This window comes from Sarcophilus harrisii, chromosome 3, assembly GCF_902635505.1.
Source record: "Sarcophilus harrisii chromosome 3, mSarHar1.11, whole genome shotgun sequence".
Lineage (NCBI taxonomy): Eukaryota > Metazoa > Chordata > Mammalia > Dasyuromorphia > Dasyuridae > Sarcophilus > Sarcophilus harrisii.
In genome coordinates, this window is record NC_045428.1 from 413,524,658 (window position 1) to 413,543,164 (window position 18,507).

The 18,507-nt window shown below is 35.0% G+C and overlaps 1 protein-coding gene across 6 annotated transcripts in view; it reads right to left on the reverse strand.

Annotated features, from left to right (window-relative positions):
- Positions 1-618: 618 nt before the first annotated feature.
- The window catches only part of SLC4A10 (solute carrier family 4 member 10), a 361,700-nt gene continuing 343,811 nt past the window's right edge, over positions 619-18,507 (reverse strand). For 5 of the 6 annotated variants that reach the window (XM_031960579.1, XM_023499232.2, XM_023499231.2 and 2 more), the window contains 3 exons: positions 13,308-13,375; positions 10,651-10,767; positions 619-2,711 (listed from right to left, as the gene is read on the reverse strand). In XM_031960579.1, coding sequence (XP_031816439.1) covers positions 2,645-2,711; positions 10,651-10,767; positions 13,308-13,375 — 252 coding nt within the window. In that variant the 3' untranslated portion in view covers positions 619-2,644. Of the gene's footprint in view, positions 2,712-9,803; positions 9,844-10,650; positions 10,768-13,307; positions 13,376-18,507 lie in introns of all 6 variants that reach the window. The other variant, XM_031960580.1, reaches the window with a different exon arrangement.

Here is an 18,507-nt window from a genome sequence, read left to right on the forward strand (position 1 = left end):
TTCAAACCTTCCTAATACATATTGATTCAGTGTCTGGAGATAGCTCACAACTTCTTAGTGACTGGGACTTTTAAGAAGTCTGAGCAGTTTCTGAGCTTCCTTTAGTAGAAGGATTTTCCTCATTGACACTTCCCAATACTAATGAAATTACAAGTCTGATTAAAAAAAAGAAAACAAAAAAACAACCTGAGGTTTTTTATTTTTGGGTTCACTGCCCAATAATGTACAGAATCGGACACAATCGTTTTCAATTTAGCTAGGGATGTTGGTGGTTTGAGGTGGTAATCAAATCAGTTTAATTGCTTCTAGAACTGCTTTCCTCCCAGGAATGGAAAGCAACTAGTTTGGCTATTTCAGTGAAAATGGTGTTGAACTGTCTTCTAATGACTTTGATCATTTGCTATCTAGGAAAACTATAGCCAATGAATCTGTTCTACTGACCATCTTGAAATTCCTAATGACATTTATCCAAGTTTTCCTAACTTCAAGTTGAAAAAGTAAGAAAAGTGACATTTATAGTTCAAGCAGTGGTGTTGACCTGATGAATACTGGGAGGAAAAAATGAAAAGTTCCATAAAATGACAAGCACTCAACATAATATAGAAATGTGAAAGGAAATTAGTTAGGATAAATATTTATTTCCACATAACATTTCTTAGTTGTGAAAAACACAATATCCTATTCACATGTACACTTTACTTTGTAATAAATTACATCCAAGAAATTCAGCAATTTTGACCAGGAATATGAAATTAGAAGTAAATATATAACACTACATTTGCATTATATTTTGTGTGATTTCAAAATGTTGGGATTAACATAAGGATAGCATTAAAATCCACACAAGAACAGCGTGACTATAAAAAATGCTCAAACACAGAATGCCATTGGATACAATGATTGCTTAATAGTCTATTAGATGATCATGTGAAACTCACTTCACTATGATCTCTTTTTTAACAGAGTTATTAACATATCAAAATACGAGGAGCCTGCTTTGGGGTCTGACTGGCATATATTTCTAGTCTAAATCATAAATCAATTGGAATGTTACAAATAGTATCTGCGTTATTGAATACATGAAAACAATGTGTTTAGGACAGGAAATTTCTATACTTTGCCTCCTGAATTTATAAATACGATCTTTTATTGTTATTAAATGCAAGTCCTTTTTTGTATCCATTAGGCTTGTTTCCATTTAAATAACTGCTTTAAGGGCTGTGAGAAAAATTTTACGAAGTGATGAGGTCAAGACAGTAGTAAAGAGAATGTTACAAAATACTGTTCATTGACTTGATTATCAAAGGAACCCTTCCCCCCACATTGAGTATGGAAAACAAAATCACTTTGAGCAAATGTAATTAAACACATTGGAAGAACTCTGAATCTTTGCAAAAGTGAACATTAAAAAGAGTACAAGCTCAGTGACCTATGGGCATTCCTGGAATCTCAAAACACTAAAATGGCTATTAGAGTTATTGAATTTCATTAAAAATGAATTAAAAAGTTATCCTTTCAAATAGTACTCCAAAGTTGGAAATAGCCTTTTCCTCTTCTACAAGCTTGGTAAAGATGAGATGACTTGGAATAGACTGAAACATCAACTGGAAATTCCCCTGGTCATTAGCTGAAATGTTCAGTTTGAGGTTTATTTCTTGACAGCATGCATTTTTAATAGAACAGTATAAAAGCGTTGCAGGAAAAAAAATCACAACTGGACACCTGTCAACCTCACATTAGAACAAATTCCAACCTAGCATGAAACAGGGAAGGATCCTCAGTGGTAGAGTTATTGTACACATTGGTATTTCTTATACAATGATTCATCATGGGTTATGTTGTATATGTGTAAATAAATGCTGATTTGGAAAAAGAAACTTGGTGTCAGAAGTAAATAAACTTAACCACATAATTCAGACTAAGGTTTATATTGAAAACTTCTCCAAACTGTTTATAAAAGTATTGGTTCATTGACTTTAATATTTCCCATGGTCCATATTGGATCACATTCTGAATGAATGCTATCTGAAGATTTCTCTACAATGTCTAAAACAGGATGAGAAGATATTTTTTTTAAAATTTTGATTCCCCCAAATGATTTTATGCTTCAGTTAATACAAATTTTAAAATATTAAATGCCTTTTATTGAATCAAGGAAGACAGCACAAATAGAATTACCTTAAAAAAGAGCTTTCAGACTAACTTTTTGATTTGGGTCTTTTGCAATAAATGATTAATGCTAAGCTATAAAAATCGAAAAGAAGTAGGGTTATCTTTCAAATTTCCTTTGGATGAAATTTATAGGCATTACAAAGCCAGGAAAAAAGTAAAATACAAGTCAACTCACATGAGTCCTCTCAAAAAGCAACTGCTCTTATGAGAGTGATGACATGAATTTAGTGTTTATAAATGGTTAATCCAGCAAGGAATACACAGATTCTTGCATTGGCTACCAGGGATGTTCACACCACTCCGAAGTTTTAAACAGAGGGAAAAAAAAAACAAAAAAATGAGTATTACACTACTTACAGTGTGGGCGTGAGTTTGGGATGAGAGACAGAATTTACAATACATGATCAAAGCAGTTTTATTAATAATTGTGGCACTCTTCTTGTATGTTTGTAAAAATAAATTGAAGAACAAGTCATAGACAAGTCTCCCTGTCAACACCTTTCCCTGAGTCAGCTTTCTTCTCTTTTCTGCCTTCAGTGCTGGAAGGGGGGAAAGGAAAAGTCTGTTACTGTCAATGCCACCATACCTTCTGTAAGAACTGCCTGATCCCCTTCCCTTCTCCTTAAAAGATGCCCTCTTCAAAAACAAAACAAAACAAATTAAAAAAAAAATCAAACTCCCCTCCCCCCATCACCAAGATGCATTAATTTTTCATGCTACATAGCACAGACTGACCAGCAACAATTATACAACTCTGAACTGGGTAGGATACAAGCCATGGGCCAGAATTTCAGAGAGTGAAGAATGAATAAAATTGAAAGTTTTCAGACAGATCTGAAAGCATGCAAGATTCACACACTTGTCATTTTGGCAAATGAAATTGTTAATGATTGTTGAAAACACCCGTCATGATACCATCTTAAGACAACACTGACACTTTGTTAAATGGAACAAACAAGAAGTCACAGTTGTTATTCCTTAGTTCTGCTGACCCTCGATTTGCTCCCACCTTCTTCACTGAATGGTGCTTTGTGGGAAGTACATGTCCTTCATTCTGAAGGATGATTACATTTCCTCAAAAGACTGAGCACCTATCCTCCAGCAGTCTGATATCCACTTGGGAAGACAAAGCCTCACAAGACAGAAAGGGTCACTCCAATCACTTATATTGTGAATTTGCACAGTCTGAAAAGGGTTTTATAACATTTCATTCTCCAACTCCTTTCATTTGTTAATATCAATGTCTACTGTGAAATTTTACCTTCCTTTCTTTTTTCTTTTCCTTCCTTCTTTCCTTCCTTCCTTCCTCTCTCCCTCTCCCTTCCTTCATTCCTTCTTTCCTTCCTTCCTTCTGCTCCTCCTCCTCTTCCTTCCTTCCTTCCTTCGTTCCTTCCTTCCTTCCTTCCTTCCTTCCTTCCTCCCTCCTTCTTTTCTTTCTTTTTTTCTTTCTTTCTTTCTTTCTGCTCCTCCTCCTCTTCCTTCCTTCCTTCCTTCGTTCCTTCCTTCCTTCCTTCCTTCCTTCCTTCCTCCCTCCTTCTTTTCTTTCTTTTTTTCTTTCTTTCTTTCTTTCTTTCTTTCTTTCTTTCTTTCTTTCTTTCTTTCTTTCTTTCTTTCTTTCTTCCTCCCTCTCTATCTCCCTCCCTCCTTCCCTTCCTCCTTCCCTTCCTCTCTTCCTTCCTCCCTCCTCCCTCCCTCCCTTCTTCCCTTCCTCCTCCCTCCCTCCCTCCTTCCTTCCTTCCTTTCTTTCTTTCTTCCTTCCGTTCTTCCTTTCTTTCTTTCCCTCTCCCCTTTCCAAGGTTAAAAATTCTCCCACTATTTCACTAGCTGTTTGGCTGGGAATGTTAATAAAAAATAGATACATGCATTATGTCAATATCTGAATTGTAAGCTTCTAGGGGACATGGTTTATGACTACTCACCTGATGTATCACCCCTCTTTGTTTTTGGACCTGCCTTGAGTACATTCTTCTTTTCCCCTTTGGATTTTTAGAATTTCTAGCTTCTTTCAAGACATGATTCCTTAGAAAATCTTTTATGACTTTCCTTGTTAGTGGTGCTACTATTTCAACTTATTGTGTGTAAACTTGTTGTTTATGTCTTTATCTTCTTCCTCCCCATAAAATGTAAATGCCAGTGATGGTTTTGTTTTTGGGGGATTTCTGGTATCCCTAGTGTCTAGCAAATACTTTGTACACAGTAGGCTAGTAATAAGTGCTGATTCAATTGAATTTTAAAGTGAAGCCTTACTTACCTATGAGCCTTTCTTTAATTTTTCCTGCTACAGTTATCACCAAGCAACTGAGATAGTGCTCTTGTCAGAATCTTACTTCTGACCAAAATGTCTGGCTCTGGAGAGATTTTACTTGTCCCTAATCTTGATTTTTAGCCCCCAAGCCACTGATTCCTTCATGGCCAATAGCTCACATTATCAAATGCATTCTGAAAGTGCTTTAGATTGATTTTATTCTTCTACTTTTGCTAGAAACAGCCCTTCTCAGTTGTCACCATCACCAGGCACCATCAGGTAAGGAGTGCCCGAGCTTCTGCCATTCATGGCAGGCTGCCAGATCTCTGAGAGCTAGTGTGAGCATCTGTGGCACCCTGGGTTGGAGCCTGCCACATGCCTCAGCACATACCACTTACAGGTCACAGAAAAATGACTTTCTTTTCTTTCATTTGCTTTTCTCATGAGAAGGGATGACAGTATGCACATGATGTGCTGAGAGCCTTAATTCTATATTTTTAAACCATCTATCTACATATCTCAATTTCTTCTCCTTCCATTCTTTCCATGTGACAAGTTTTAATGACTTTGTCTTCTGTCATAACAACATCTTCTTGAGTTCTACCTGACTAAATGAATTATTCTTGCTCTGTAAACTACACTCGGAATGCAACCTACTTTTAAAGAGATAGAGTTCTCTTTAATATAGTTCTAGAGGATATCTCTGAGAGAAGTCAGGACCTATATATTATATAAATTTGTATCCAATATTGTACTTACCATACTCCTGCCTTCTTTAGCAGGTCCTCCTCCCACTCCCCTGCCCCCCTATCATCTATATCTTCCTTTTTATCTTTTTTTCAGTTTCTCACTATCTACTATTTCCTTTCCTGATATCTATGAATAACTTCCATTTTTCTCTCATCCTTAAAATTAACTTATTTTATCCAATCACTTCTCAATAGCTAACAAACCCATATCTCTCCTTTCCTTCCCAGAAAATTCCTTTGGAAAGCCAGAAACACTAGGTTTCTACAGTTCTGTCCTCCCTTTCTTCTAAAATTTCACCCTGGCTTCTGACTCCATCATTCAATAGAAACAACCTTTCCAAAATTACCAATGATCTCTTAATTGCCCATTCTAGTAACTTTTTCTTTTTATCTTCTGTGACCTTCTTAGCACTTGCTACTGGTCATCACCTCTTGCATAGCCTTTCTCTAGGTTTTCATAGCATTGCTTTCTCATGGTTCTCTAATCTGCCTATCTGTTCCTTTTAGGGTACTTTGTTAGATCTTCCTCTGATGTGTAGACTAATCTTGAGTGTCCTTGAGGATATATCTGGGGACTTCTCTGTCTCTGTCTATCTGTGTCTCTCTGTTAATGTCTCTGTCTCTCCCTGTCTGTCTTTCTCTCTCTCTGTCTTTGTCTCTGTCTGTCTCTGTCTCTCTGTCTTCCTTGGTCTCTCTCTGTCTCTGTTTCTGTCTGTCTGTCTTTGTCTCGGTCTCGTTCTCATTTTCTCTCTCTCTTTCCATCTCAGTTTGTTATCTCATAAATTATTACACAAATAATTCCCAGATATATATATATATCTTGATATTGTCTCTCCTAAGTTTGAGTAACAAGTTTTGGCAACAGACTGTATAAATGAGGCAAAAGCGATTGAGTTGAGGATTTTACTGAGATTGCAAAACTGAGTAAATGGAAGGATCATCATGCCCTTGTTGCCAACAGGAACACTGTGATAAAGTGAAGGTTTCAGGGAAAAGATAATGAGTTTTGTTTTTGACATACTGAGCTTGAGATGTCTAAGGGACACTCAGTTCAAGATTTCCAAAAGGCAGTTGGTGATGTGTAAGAGAGATACTTTTTATTTTTGTTTTATATATATATATATATATATTTATATATATATATATATATATATATATATATATATATAAATATATATATATATATATATTTACCAGTTCTTCTTCACTGCCTGGAAAGGTTAATGTTTTTCCTTATGGTAATTCATAATGATGGGATATTGATGAAAGTGCAGTATCATAATACAATTGATGGAGTAAATGTTTCAGAAATAAATAAACAATGCTCCAGGTGTTCAAGAACTGAGTCTTATAAAAAACAATTGCTCCTCTAACTCTTGTAGTTCAGTCACTTAGTTCATTCACTTAGTTGTGTCTGATTTTTTGTGATCTTGTCAACCACACTGTTGATGTTTTTTGGGGGACTTTTCTTGGCAAAGATACTGGAGTGGTTTGCTTCTTCGGTAAAAAAGATAAAGTGACTTGCCACTATCACATAGCTAGTGAGCATCTGAGGCTGAATTTGCACTGAGGTCTTCTGGCTCAGTGCTCTATCCACTGAGCTAGCTAGCTGCCTTTCTTATACTCTACTGATAAGTGATTCTCATGTACATTTGCTCAACAGCAATAGCAAAGGATTCTGATATAGTTCCTTCTAATTGCATACATAGCAGTCTCTGAAACAATGGACTTCAAGTTGGATGATAATTCACTCTCAAAACTACAAATTAGAATCAACTTCTAAGGATTTTTTCATTCATGATGGCAGTGGAGATTTTAAGTCATAGGTTGGGGTTTTACTAACCCAGAGGCGTTTATTAACCAAGAGGTTAGTCCTCTTAACTGTCTTGGATCATTTATTTATACTTTTACAAATTCATATCCTCTGAAATAAAACAGAGAAACAAACGGGACTCACTGGCATAGAATATTTATTGAAAGAGATGATGAGAATGACTTCAAGTACCAGAATAGCTATTCTAGTGTTACACAAACTTTTCTTCATTTAGGAAAACAGCCCAGACTATGACATCTAGTAATATTTTCATGTTTCAGTGAGTTGAATTATTATTTTTTAAAGGAGGAATCTGTGGATTTTAAATGATACAGGACACAACAATTACTGACTTGGAGAGTTCATCTCAAATTGCCCCTGATTGAAATAGTACACTTTAAATGGGATTCATTTCAAATGACCCATTTAATATGTTGAGCTGACCCACCCAATACTTGTATTTTCCACATGATACAAATTTAAGCCCTTTCATCAGATGTGCTGTTATTTGAAAGTGTTTCTTACTGTCTGTCCTTAATCTTCTCTGAAGTATTTGATAGATAAAAGTGCATGAAACAATTGCTAAGTACAGCTATCATATTTAACTTCACTTACAAAAGGCAAATCCTGAATTGGTATAAAACCTCACACTGCAGTGTCTTCAAGGGCGAAAACTAGAATGACAAGAAGTCAGTTTTGCTGCCCTTAGCTAAGATCCCTTAGCTAAGAAACTAATGTGCTAATATTCTCAAGGTGATTAAAAATCTAAGGCCTCAGCTACCTCCTTCCAGACCCAAAGACAGGCCAAGTTATATCAGGATATAACAGTTGCACAGCCTCTTTGCCCATAGTAGGTGCACAATAGGTTGAATGAATAGGTAAGGGAATGGATTATACTTATGGCATACCTCCTGGCCTTATCTGATGCCCTCATTTGATACTAAATGGGGGTCTGTGAATAATAGTGTTGCTACTGTTCTCTAGATTTCTTGAGAATTCCTATTTTCATAGAGATTCCATAGTTATACAGGTGAAAAGCTTTATAGGGCACACAAGACATCTTCACCAGGGAGGTTTACTCTCTGGAATTCAGAGAAACTAGCTGAACCTTCATTACAATGAAATATATAGGTAGTGTGGTAAAATGGGAAGGTTCTATAGATTCACGCCTTCTATTTGTTAACCTTTTGACTTGAAATAAGTCACTTTATTTCTCTGATTCTCACTTTTCTCATTTGGAAATAATGATACTTACTTTTCTCTACTTCATAGTTTTGCTATTGATTATCAAATGAAGACATGTATGTGAAAGTACTTTATACATTAAAAAGGTTTTTTTTTTTTTTAAAGTGTAAACTGTTCCAGAAATTATTCCAGAAATATTTTGAAACTGAATTACTGGTCATTAAGAATTAAGAATGGATATTATTGACTACACTCCAAAACAATTCCTTTACAATGGAATGTATGTAAAATTATATTAAGTTATTCTCCAAAGTCAATCTATAAATGTGCTAGTAATTTAGAGAAATATTTAAAAAGTTAATCATTTCTGGTAAAGGGCAGTACTTGAAAACTTCTGAGTCTGGTATTTAGTTTAAGGAACACTTAAGATTAGAACACTTAGCATTAGAACATTAACTGTTGGCTTGAGTCAAAGCTAAACAGATGGACAGTCTAGACTGCTGGTCTAGTTAATACAGGAAGACACACAACAGTGCCTGAAGTAAGCAGTTCTACAAACCAGATTGTCCTTCCTTACTTGTATAGCTTCTTTGTCCTGCATTTCATTTGGCACATAATAAGTGCTTAATAAATGAATTTTTAAAAAAAATCATTCATTTTTGGTTTATCAGCCTGGTCTTTACACTGAAATATAATGAAATACCATTATAATGACTTTTTTTTTTTTTACTCTTAGGACTTTAGAAAAAGATTTCAGTGTAAGTGGACAGCTACCCTTTCAATATTTTGCCCAACTCTTAGATCTTCACAGAAATATTATGGGTTATTTTGGATACTGAAATTAAATATGCCATAGAATAAAAAGCTACTTTTTTATAATCAAGTGGAGAAACTCACAAAGGCTTTTGGCCCCAGGAGCAGAAAAAAAAATTATAAAAAGTCTATGGTGATAACTAATAATAATTGTTTAGTCTTTTAGCAATAAAAATAAATAAATAAGTAAAGCAAAAGAAAGAAATGTCAGTGAGCTGCTCTGTGAACCTATGAAGTCAAACCTCTTTGGATTCCCTACGTATCTTATTTATGCAGTTGAGAAAGAGAGACAACATTGAAGCAGTAGCATGCCATTTTGGGGTGACAAAAATCAGCAACTAGAGGTGCAAGTTTTGCTGTTTTTCTGTTTTTCTACAAAGTGTCAAGTAAACCCTCTCTTGTGCCCATGTTCTTGACCATTCCCACAAAGCAAGACTCCTGGTGTTTGGATGAGTGGGTAGTACATAAAGGGGAGGTGCCCATTTTATGTAATTTTTAAAATCAAAGTTTTTTTTCCTTCTAAGGTAAAAAAGACTGATGCCAGGCTTGAGTTGCTAAGTATAGCATGGCAAGAAGATTTCTTAATTGATGAATGAGGATTTTGTCTACACTATCATGAATAGGTGGGCTTCCAAACCCTTTTGAAGTATTTGGGCAACTGCCCTGGGGTATTTTAGTTCAAGCTGTGGGCCTGAAACTATGGCACTCCATGCCTTTTGCCTCCCCAAAACTTACACAGAATACAGAGGCTGATCGGGTTTTTAGAAGACACCATTTAACATAAGGGGATGCAATCAAGGAATAGATTTCAGGGAGAGGGTCTTACCTTTGGGGAATCAGCTTCTAGAGTGATTTAGGAAGGGGAGCTTATGACAGAAATGTAATATGAAACAACCAAGTAGAAAAAGTTAATTGAAAACTTATGGAAATAAAAGAAGATATCAATTATAGCAAACATTGTAGCTAGTTTCCCCAAATCCCTTGATCACTCTCAAGCAGAAAAAAATACTATCATGACCCCAGGCTGCCATTTATGTTTCAGCATCAAGGAAGATGGGGTGATTTCATTTCGGAGTACTGATTCAGAGAAATTCATCAGTAAAATCAGATATACATGTTGGAATTCAAGGGCAAAATCTGCTTTCTACATGCACATGAAATTGCATACAAGCAATATACATGTGCCTATGCATAAACATAGAAAGAGAATAAGATTTCTAGAGTTGCAAGTTTTCTAGTGGGGCATATGTAAAGGGCCCCCAAATGATTAAGTTGCATGGAGTGGGTAAAATTAGATTGTTAATATAACCATTGCATGTGAAACATGGGAAGGAGGGAAAGAAGTGGTGGTGGTGGTTAGGAACTACAAAATATCATCAGATATCTAGGGTACTTCTTGCATGAAGCAGGTCAGGAAAGGCAAAACTATATAAGAGGCCTAGATGATAAATGACAGCTTAGGTAATGTTCCAAATGTTTTGCTCTGAGAAAGAAAATTTTAGTAACATCATCTTTGTTTCTGAACATAATTTATGCTTCAATTTTAAAGATTTCTCTGTACAAAATTAAGTTTTCAATTTAATGATAAGTTGATTTTTTTTTAGCTAATGATTTGAGGTTATAAAATGCCTGGGATTAATACATCATGCTGTAATTACTAAAAAAATTCAAACCTTTTAGAAGGAAAGCTTGACTCCTTATCCTTTGAGTTTTCTGAGGTGATCAGAAGGTTCCTCCACAATGCCGTTTTTGTCATTTCATCAGAAATGTTGATCACAGATGGATCATCTCTAGATGGGAATTCATATAAAAAATTTAACAATTTAGGCTGCTAGCACTGGTAGTCCATTAATGATATAAAATGAAAGAAAAGCATACTTCTCTCCAGATTGAATACAGCAGAAACCTATGCAGTCTTCCATGTGATTCTTAATTTCAAAACAAATAACCATAAAAAATGAAAATCCAAAGCCAATTCCAAATATCCCTGGTATGTAAGCATTGACTATATGCAATCATTTCCTTATTCAAGTTCTGTTCTGTGGCTCATGGTTAATTCTCCTTGTGGCTTGCAGATCTTCACTGTTATGACATTTATTGTTTTAAAAAGACTCTCTGCACTTTGAGAAGGTGGCATTTCAAGATCAAATTTTGAATGGTCCATAATTTATGTTTCAAAAATGAATACAATTAAATGAAATTGGCAAGGATCCAGAATGCCACTGATAGGGAACCCTAGGAAGGGAATTTACAGAAGCAAATAGACAGGATTGGATAATTTGCTGCAGCAAAACACTGGAAAAAGCAGAAGTCACAGCTGGACTTCATGTTGAGAAGAGCAGTTTCTGCTTTCCTCATGCTTCTAGTAGAGTGTTAGTCCTTTGAGAGAAAGGACTGTTTCATTTTTTTTCCCCTGTTGTTGTTTTGGTATATTCTTAGGCTGTAATAATGTCTAATACAAAGTAGGCACTTAAAAATGCTTAATAAATAACTGATTAATATTCTCAGGTGGAGGGTCAATTTTACTACTTCCCTCTTCTTCAATGGTCTTATGAAGAAACATTAGATATACTAACTCTGTGTGATTATGCACAATTAACAAGCATTTAATGCCAAGCACTGTGCTAAATACTGAGGACCACAAAGACCTCCCCCCCCAAAAAAAAAGAAACAATTTTTATTCTCAAAAAAGTTTTCATTTTTAGCCTCTGTAGACCTCAGTTTTATAGTCTGTCGAATGGGGAGATTGTACTTTATAAACTCTAAGGACCCCTTTTGACAAAAGTCTATAATTCTCTGGATTTTCTGTGGTTCACATAGCAAATATGTGTTAGAATTAAGACTTGAAACCAAGTCTTCCTGCTTCTGAGATTTTCTCTATATCCATCATTGGCACAATAATTTTCACAAAGTCCCTAAGAGGAAAAGAAATACCTTTACTACTTCTGCTCAGTTTTAAGTGGTAAAAAATCTTAAAAGATTCTCAAATCCAGCTTTAATATTAAACCCTATAAAGTAAAATGTTTCTGCTGTATCTTATTCTTTAATATTGCAACAAATAAAAGTAGTCTCCATGGGAGAAAAGTCATTTTTTTATTAACATGATAACAAATTATGTAGATTTATTTTGACAATACAAATTTAGTTGTTAGTAAGGTCACAAAGTCACAAATTTAAAAATTCAGGTAAGAATTGTAGCAGAGAGAAATAGTTTTCTGATAAAATATTTGGAAATTTTTAAAATAAATTTTTGGGTTGAAATATGTAGATAAATAATTATGTGTAGCTCTGAAGAGGGCTACCTTTAGGAGAATGATGTGATGTGCAACAACATAAACTTTTTTTTACATGATTCATATATTATATTTGCTAATGTAATATAATTTATGACCAATAGAAATTCTCTTTGTAGCAATTTTGTGCAAAAAGAGACAATTACAGTTTGTAGATTTTCTTTTTTTAAGAAGTCTTATGATCTCATTGGGATGGCTAAGTATTTCAAGTCAGGAAGTGAGCTGAAGTTCCACTGAAAGTTCTCAAAGACAAATTGTTATGAGTATTAAGAGTCTAAGAGTTAATACATTCAATTTAGGGAGTAAGCATTAAATTTGCTACAGAATTCTCCATTTTCACCAAGCTTTAGCATTCACTGTCTTCCATGATCCTAAACATTGTATCTTACTTTCCCTGGCTTCCTTTTCCCATTTTTTGTAGGAGGCCTTTCCTAATTCCCTGTTTACCTTCTTTATTTAGATTATATTCCAGTTATTCTTTATATTTATATTACTAGCAATTTACATAATGCGTTCCTTGAGGGTTTTTGTCTTTATATTCCCCTTAGCAGTAGATCTGGAATACAGCAAGCAATTAATATATGCTTGGTATCTAGTTGTTGGCTGAAGAGTGAAGCTTGATTTAATAAAACTAGTCTTATTTTCTGAGTGGATTAAATAAACTACTTTCAAAGAAAACATAAAACAAAAGAATTTAAGAGTTGGTAGGACTTTAGGGATTAATTAGTCCAGTTCATATGTTTTCTAATAAGGAAGCAGACAACCAGAGTGGGAGGTGAGTTACCCAAATTCCTAAAGTTTAGTGTTGACATTGTTGAGAACCCTGGATTATACAAGTGAATGTGGCAAAATTGAGCCTAAATCCAAGTGTGGTTTCCTGACTGCCATGCTATCTCTAGACTTAAGCAACAATAGAAATTTACCCACTTATATTCTGGAATAGAATTCATTGTGCTTTCAATGTCTTTTCCCATTGCCAGAAATGATACTTTTTAAAGATCCTGGAGTAAGCACTTACATTAAAGAAAGCATCTTACCTATAATGCCCTTCCAGTGGGAGCTGCACAGTACCCTCATCTTCCATGGCTAACATACTTTGTTCTTCCTGGGAAGACAATGTTCAAAGTAAGTACATTTCACCTGATAGTTCTCCATTTTACTTTAAAGAACAGGGATGAATTAATGTTTCATTAGCTTATTAACCTAAAGAACCTCTCATTTTTTGCATTTATTAATGCTAGCATGAGTTCTTTTAGTAAAACATCAGTTACCAAGAACACAAGTAATTAAGGGTGCGTTACCCCAAATGATATAATTTAAGTGTTAACAACAATCTTTTTCATGTCAGTCAATGGAAAATCTGATTCATTTTTTAAAAGAGTTTCTTTTATGAATTTTTTTAAAACTGTGAACTAAATTTACTGTTATGTAATGAGGACTTCAAAATTTTGGACTATGTTCCAGAATATTACCAAGGGAGTTTGTGGGATGTACTCCTCCATATATTTTTCAAGTTAGGGAAGTAGTTTTCTTTTTGAGGTGATTGAAATGTAGGCCTGCCTAAAGAGTAGAGGAATAAACTATCCCTTCTCTGGGATTATCATCGGCATTGAATGCCACGGTTGAAATTTTCCTTTGCAATTTTTTTTTCTCCTTTCCAAAAAAGGGTATTGGGTATAAACAAACTGTCATTGCTGTACCCAAAGAGAAAGTTTAAACATTTCTCGGTTTTGACCCAGAGTCCATGTGCCTATCTGCAAAGTGGCCAATTAAATTCCCTAAGTTTGAAAAAATATTAAGGACCATTTAAAATCATTAAGATTGTTAACTTGATCGAATCATCAATTTTAAATTCTTGACCACAAGGAGGAATTATTTTAAATCTATTTGTTACCAAGATGACAGTGTCAAAGTTTGAATATTTTAAGACGGATTTCATTAATCTGTTTTTTGTGCTTTCCACAAAAACTCAAATTATTTATATCACTAACAGACTTATCTTAGTGTACATTATATTATATTTGGTTCTGAATAGCTTTCAGGCATACTATGCATTTGGACATAGTTTATTGGCTTTGGAAGAGAGCTGGTTTGAAAATATACATAAATACATACATAGATATCTCGAGATACATAGTTATAGGCTATATCAAATAAATTGCTTGGACCTATAATTCCATCATGGAAAATAAGGGAGGATAGCAAATGTATCCTGCCAAAGTGGAAAGTTAACACCTGCCACATGATGAGTAAAATAAAAGTGGAATGTATGACAACAAGAAAATCATAAAGTGATTTCAAAAGTCATACTTCCATGGAAAATGAGTTAAGGACTTGAATGCTGAAGGAATACTTCCCAAATGAAAATGTAATGCAACACTTCTTTCTATGGTTCTCCAGTGAATGATAAGCATTATATGCTTTTTTCTAACTGAATAAAACATCAAGTACTTCAATGAGAAAAAAAAAGTCTAAATTGCATAGAGATGAGGTCATAGCTAACAATGGTCAGTTAACCTGACTATGGAGGACCAAGACCAAAGCTTTGAGAACAAGTATGTTTTTCCCCCTTAGATGATTTTCCACTTTTCTCTTAAATTACTTTCAATAATTATTTTGCACTCTGTGGCTTGTTAGCATGCGTGGGCTTTATACAAGTCATAATTCCATCCAAACAAAAACTCATCACCTCTAAAGATAGCTTTTCCAAGTCATGCTTATCTGAAAAGAAAGGTGGCAGAGCATCGGCTGCTTTCAGTGCCAGAAGGAAGCTGGGTGGGCCTGCAGGAGCACAGAGACGGCATGCTGCGTCCCTCAGGCTTCTCAATAAGGAAACAAAAAAAAATTTTTTTAAATTAAAAAAAAAGGCATGCTTCTTGGGAGGAGCATCTACTCAAACACAGGGGTTTACATGGATTGACCTCAAGGCAATCACCACCTCAATTTATATCAGCCTTATGGAAGAACAGACGTTAGAAGAAGCAGCCTTGCTATAATGCCATTCTGGGAATTCATGCTATGGGAGGGGCTCAAAGGTAAAAATATGATTTGCAACAAAGTCCTTGAATCCCTTCAGTTGGCTAAATCCACTTTGCCGTGCCTCAGTCACTTTATGCATAATCCCACTGTATAGTGAATGAGAACAAAGTCAGTGTCTTTGGAGGATGAGGTACCTAGGAGAAAGAGTGGCTAGAGGCAAGATAGACACGTTCAAATACTGCCTTAGATACTGTCATTCATCTTTTCAACTTCAGTTTCCTCATCTGTAAATTGTTGGCAGTAATTGTACCAATCTCATAGGATTGTTACGAAAATCAAAGGAAGTTTTTTTGAATATAGATGGAGGGAAGAAGGGAGGGATGGAATGAGAAAGAGACAGACAGAGTCAGAGAGAAAGTGGGAGAGACAGAGGTGACAGAGACAGAGGAGGAGGGAGGAAGAGAGACAGACAGAGACAGTATATTCTTTGCAGAACTTAAAAGCACTAAATTACAACTGAATTAAGGACCAAGAAGATGTAGCATTTGTCAACTGGGAAAGCATTCCTTAATCTACAAATGCAAGACATTATTCTTGTTATTACTATTATCATTAAGCTATCAAAATATTATTAAGCACCATAGTTTAAGGTCCAGAAAAGCAAGATCAACCATTTCCATATGATAGAAGAAAAGACAGCTTTTAATGGATTAGTGGTTGGTATGAGTCTAGAAGAACTGGATTCACAGCATATGGATTGTGTGACCCCAAGTAAACCACTCAATCCCCCAAAACAATCTTTTAAGACTAAATTGCAATGAAGGTAAGGACTTGTTTTGGTAAAGAAAGTGCCTTACCTAGAGCTCCTTGTACTAATAAAATCACAGGTACAGTTTCAAAAAAAAAAAAAGGAACAATTGCAAAGCCATATTTTTTTTTTTCTGATAACTTAAAATGCTTTGGATAGGACATATTCAGAAAGACTTAAGAAATTGTCTAATATCTTTCGAAAATATGGACATTTATTAAAAATTCAAAGATCTTCAGATTTCTGAAAAGTCAAAGACATCCATTTACTATGTTTAGGAAAATTTCTACAGACGAGATTCTCTCTTATTTTTTTATTCTATTACCTCTCTTTATTTTCATTAAACATTGCTTATTAGCCTCTACCTTTCTGGCCAAAATCTGGGATTGTTCTCAGCCACCAAGTACTCAAATGATCTCCATCTCAATGGGTACATTTGTACACTTTCCTATGTTTCTCTGCTGTGGTTAAGTCTCTCCAACAGATTGTAAGTCACTGGAGGACCTAGCCTCTTTTGTCTCTCCTTTCTTCCTTCCATTCGTGGTGAATATTCAACTGACATGTTCAACACTAAACAGATGACTATATAACTTCCTCTCAGCTAAAATTCTAGGAAACATGTCAATGAAATTTGTTTGAAATGGACTCTCAAATCCATTTGGCCAGAAATGAAACCACATTCTTCATCATTAGTGGAATATATAAAGTCCTTTCTATTGGATAGATATTAAGTCCTCAGAAATATTTAACTAGGGACGGGGTGTTGGTGTTTCAGACACATTTGGACATCCAGAATTTGATTCTTAAGTCTTTCATTTACACAGAGCAATGTGTAAAATGTCAGGGTTCCAATATTCATTTCTACCCTGATTATAATCCTTTCTTTCTAAAAACTGAAACATATGCATATGCATATGCATGAAGCACATGAAAATTTGGAACAGAAGCTCTGCGACCTTGGACTGGCCTGTGTAGCTATTTATTCTGCTTAGCTCATTATTGAATTTTAAGGTCAACCTAATGTTTTCTCAATGCCATAAGACCGGAAGTGTGCTATTGGGAGGAAAACCCTACAGGATAAAAGTACAGACTTGTAACTATCATCAGAAGGACAAGAGGTGAACCTACTTTAAATTCGAGTCTCAGGGAGCAGCTTAGATGTTACATTAGAGACTTTCCTGAAATTTGCCATCTTGCCAGACTTCTATTGAAGTTGCTCTACTAGTTCAGACTATTGGAGAAATGCAATATTATGAAGAAAGCATTTTGACAACTCCTTTGATCCATTTATCATGTTATTGGACAATATGCTAGAAAACTGAATGATGGAATAGGAAAAACCCAGTAAGACACAATGAGTTCTCTTGACTGGCTTTTTCCTGCTGCTGATACCATAAGTCTTCAGGAAGCCAAATGCTGAGGTCTGCTGGACAAAGTTGAAAATAAACCCATGGGAGTTTTTAGTCTAACCCTCCTACTCTCCATATTGGCTGGACATTTTTAATATTTATTTCAAGCAAAAGAATGAACATTTCTGTGCTTCTTTTGTTCTTTCCAACTGTCAGATGCATAATTATCTCTGCACTGGTCAGGAATTTATTTTGTGTTCAACAAGACATTCTTTCAACACTGTCATTGGCCTTATTTTTCTTCCCATGTTATAGTTAAACAAAAGTAGATCTGAAATAGATTAGAGTTGGAAGAGATATTAGAAGTCACCTAAAAGCAGTATGGCTTAGTCAGTAAAATAATAGATTTGGATTAAAAGTTGGACATGTTATCAAGAGGACCTGGATTCAAATCTGGCCTCTAACATTTACCAACCCTATGACTATGAAAAAGCAACATACTTAATATATCTCAGTTTCAGTTTCTGCATCTTTAAAATGTGGGTAGCTATATTACCTGTATCATAGAGTGGTTGTGAGTTTCACATATGTGTAAAATAGTATGCAAAGCTTAAAGCATCATAGAAATGTCAGTTTGGACATTTCACATCCATCATGTTTAGTTCTTTCAGAAAAAAAAATATCTCTACAAATTAAGGCATTATTTTTACTATATATAAAATTCTCCTTTTTGTTGTCAAAACATACTCAGCAACTAAAAGAATATTATACTGTTCTGTGTGCTGTAGAAGGATAATTACTCAAATAGAGCCCCTACTCTTAGGGAACTCAAAACCTGTAAGAAAGACATATTGAACCACATTCAAGAGGGAAACATCTTAGAATGTTTAGCTGAGGTTTTATATAATATATCATATGAATGGTTTGGAATTATGAAAATATTAAGTCCAAAAGTCAATGGAAAGGTGCTGTGGTTTATCGGTAGAAGGCAGAAGAAAGTCATATAATATGTAGTTCTTTCTCATAATTTCAAAGAGAGATAAAGGAGAGAGAGGGTTTGAATGTGCTTTGAATGAAGGGAGAACATTCTTTGGGAGGAAC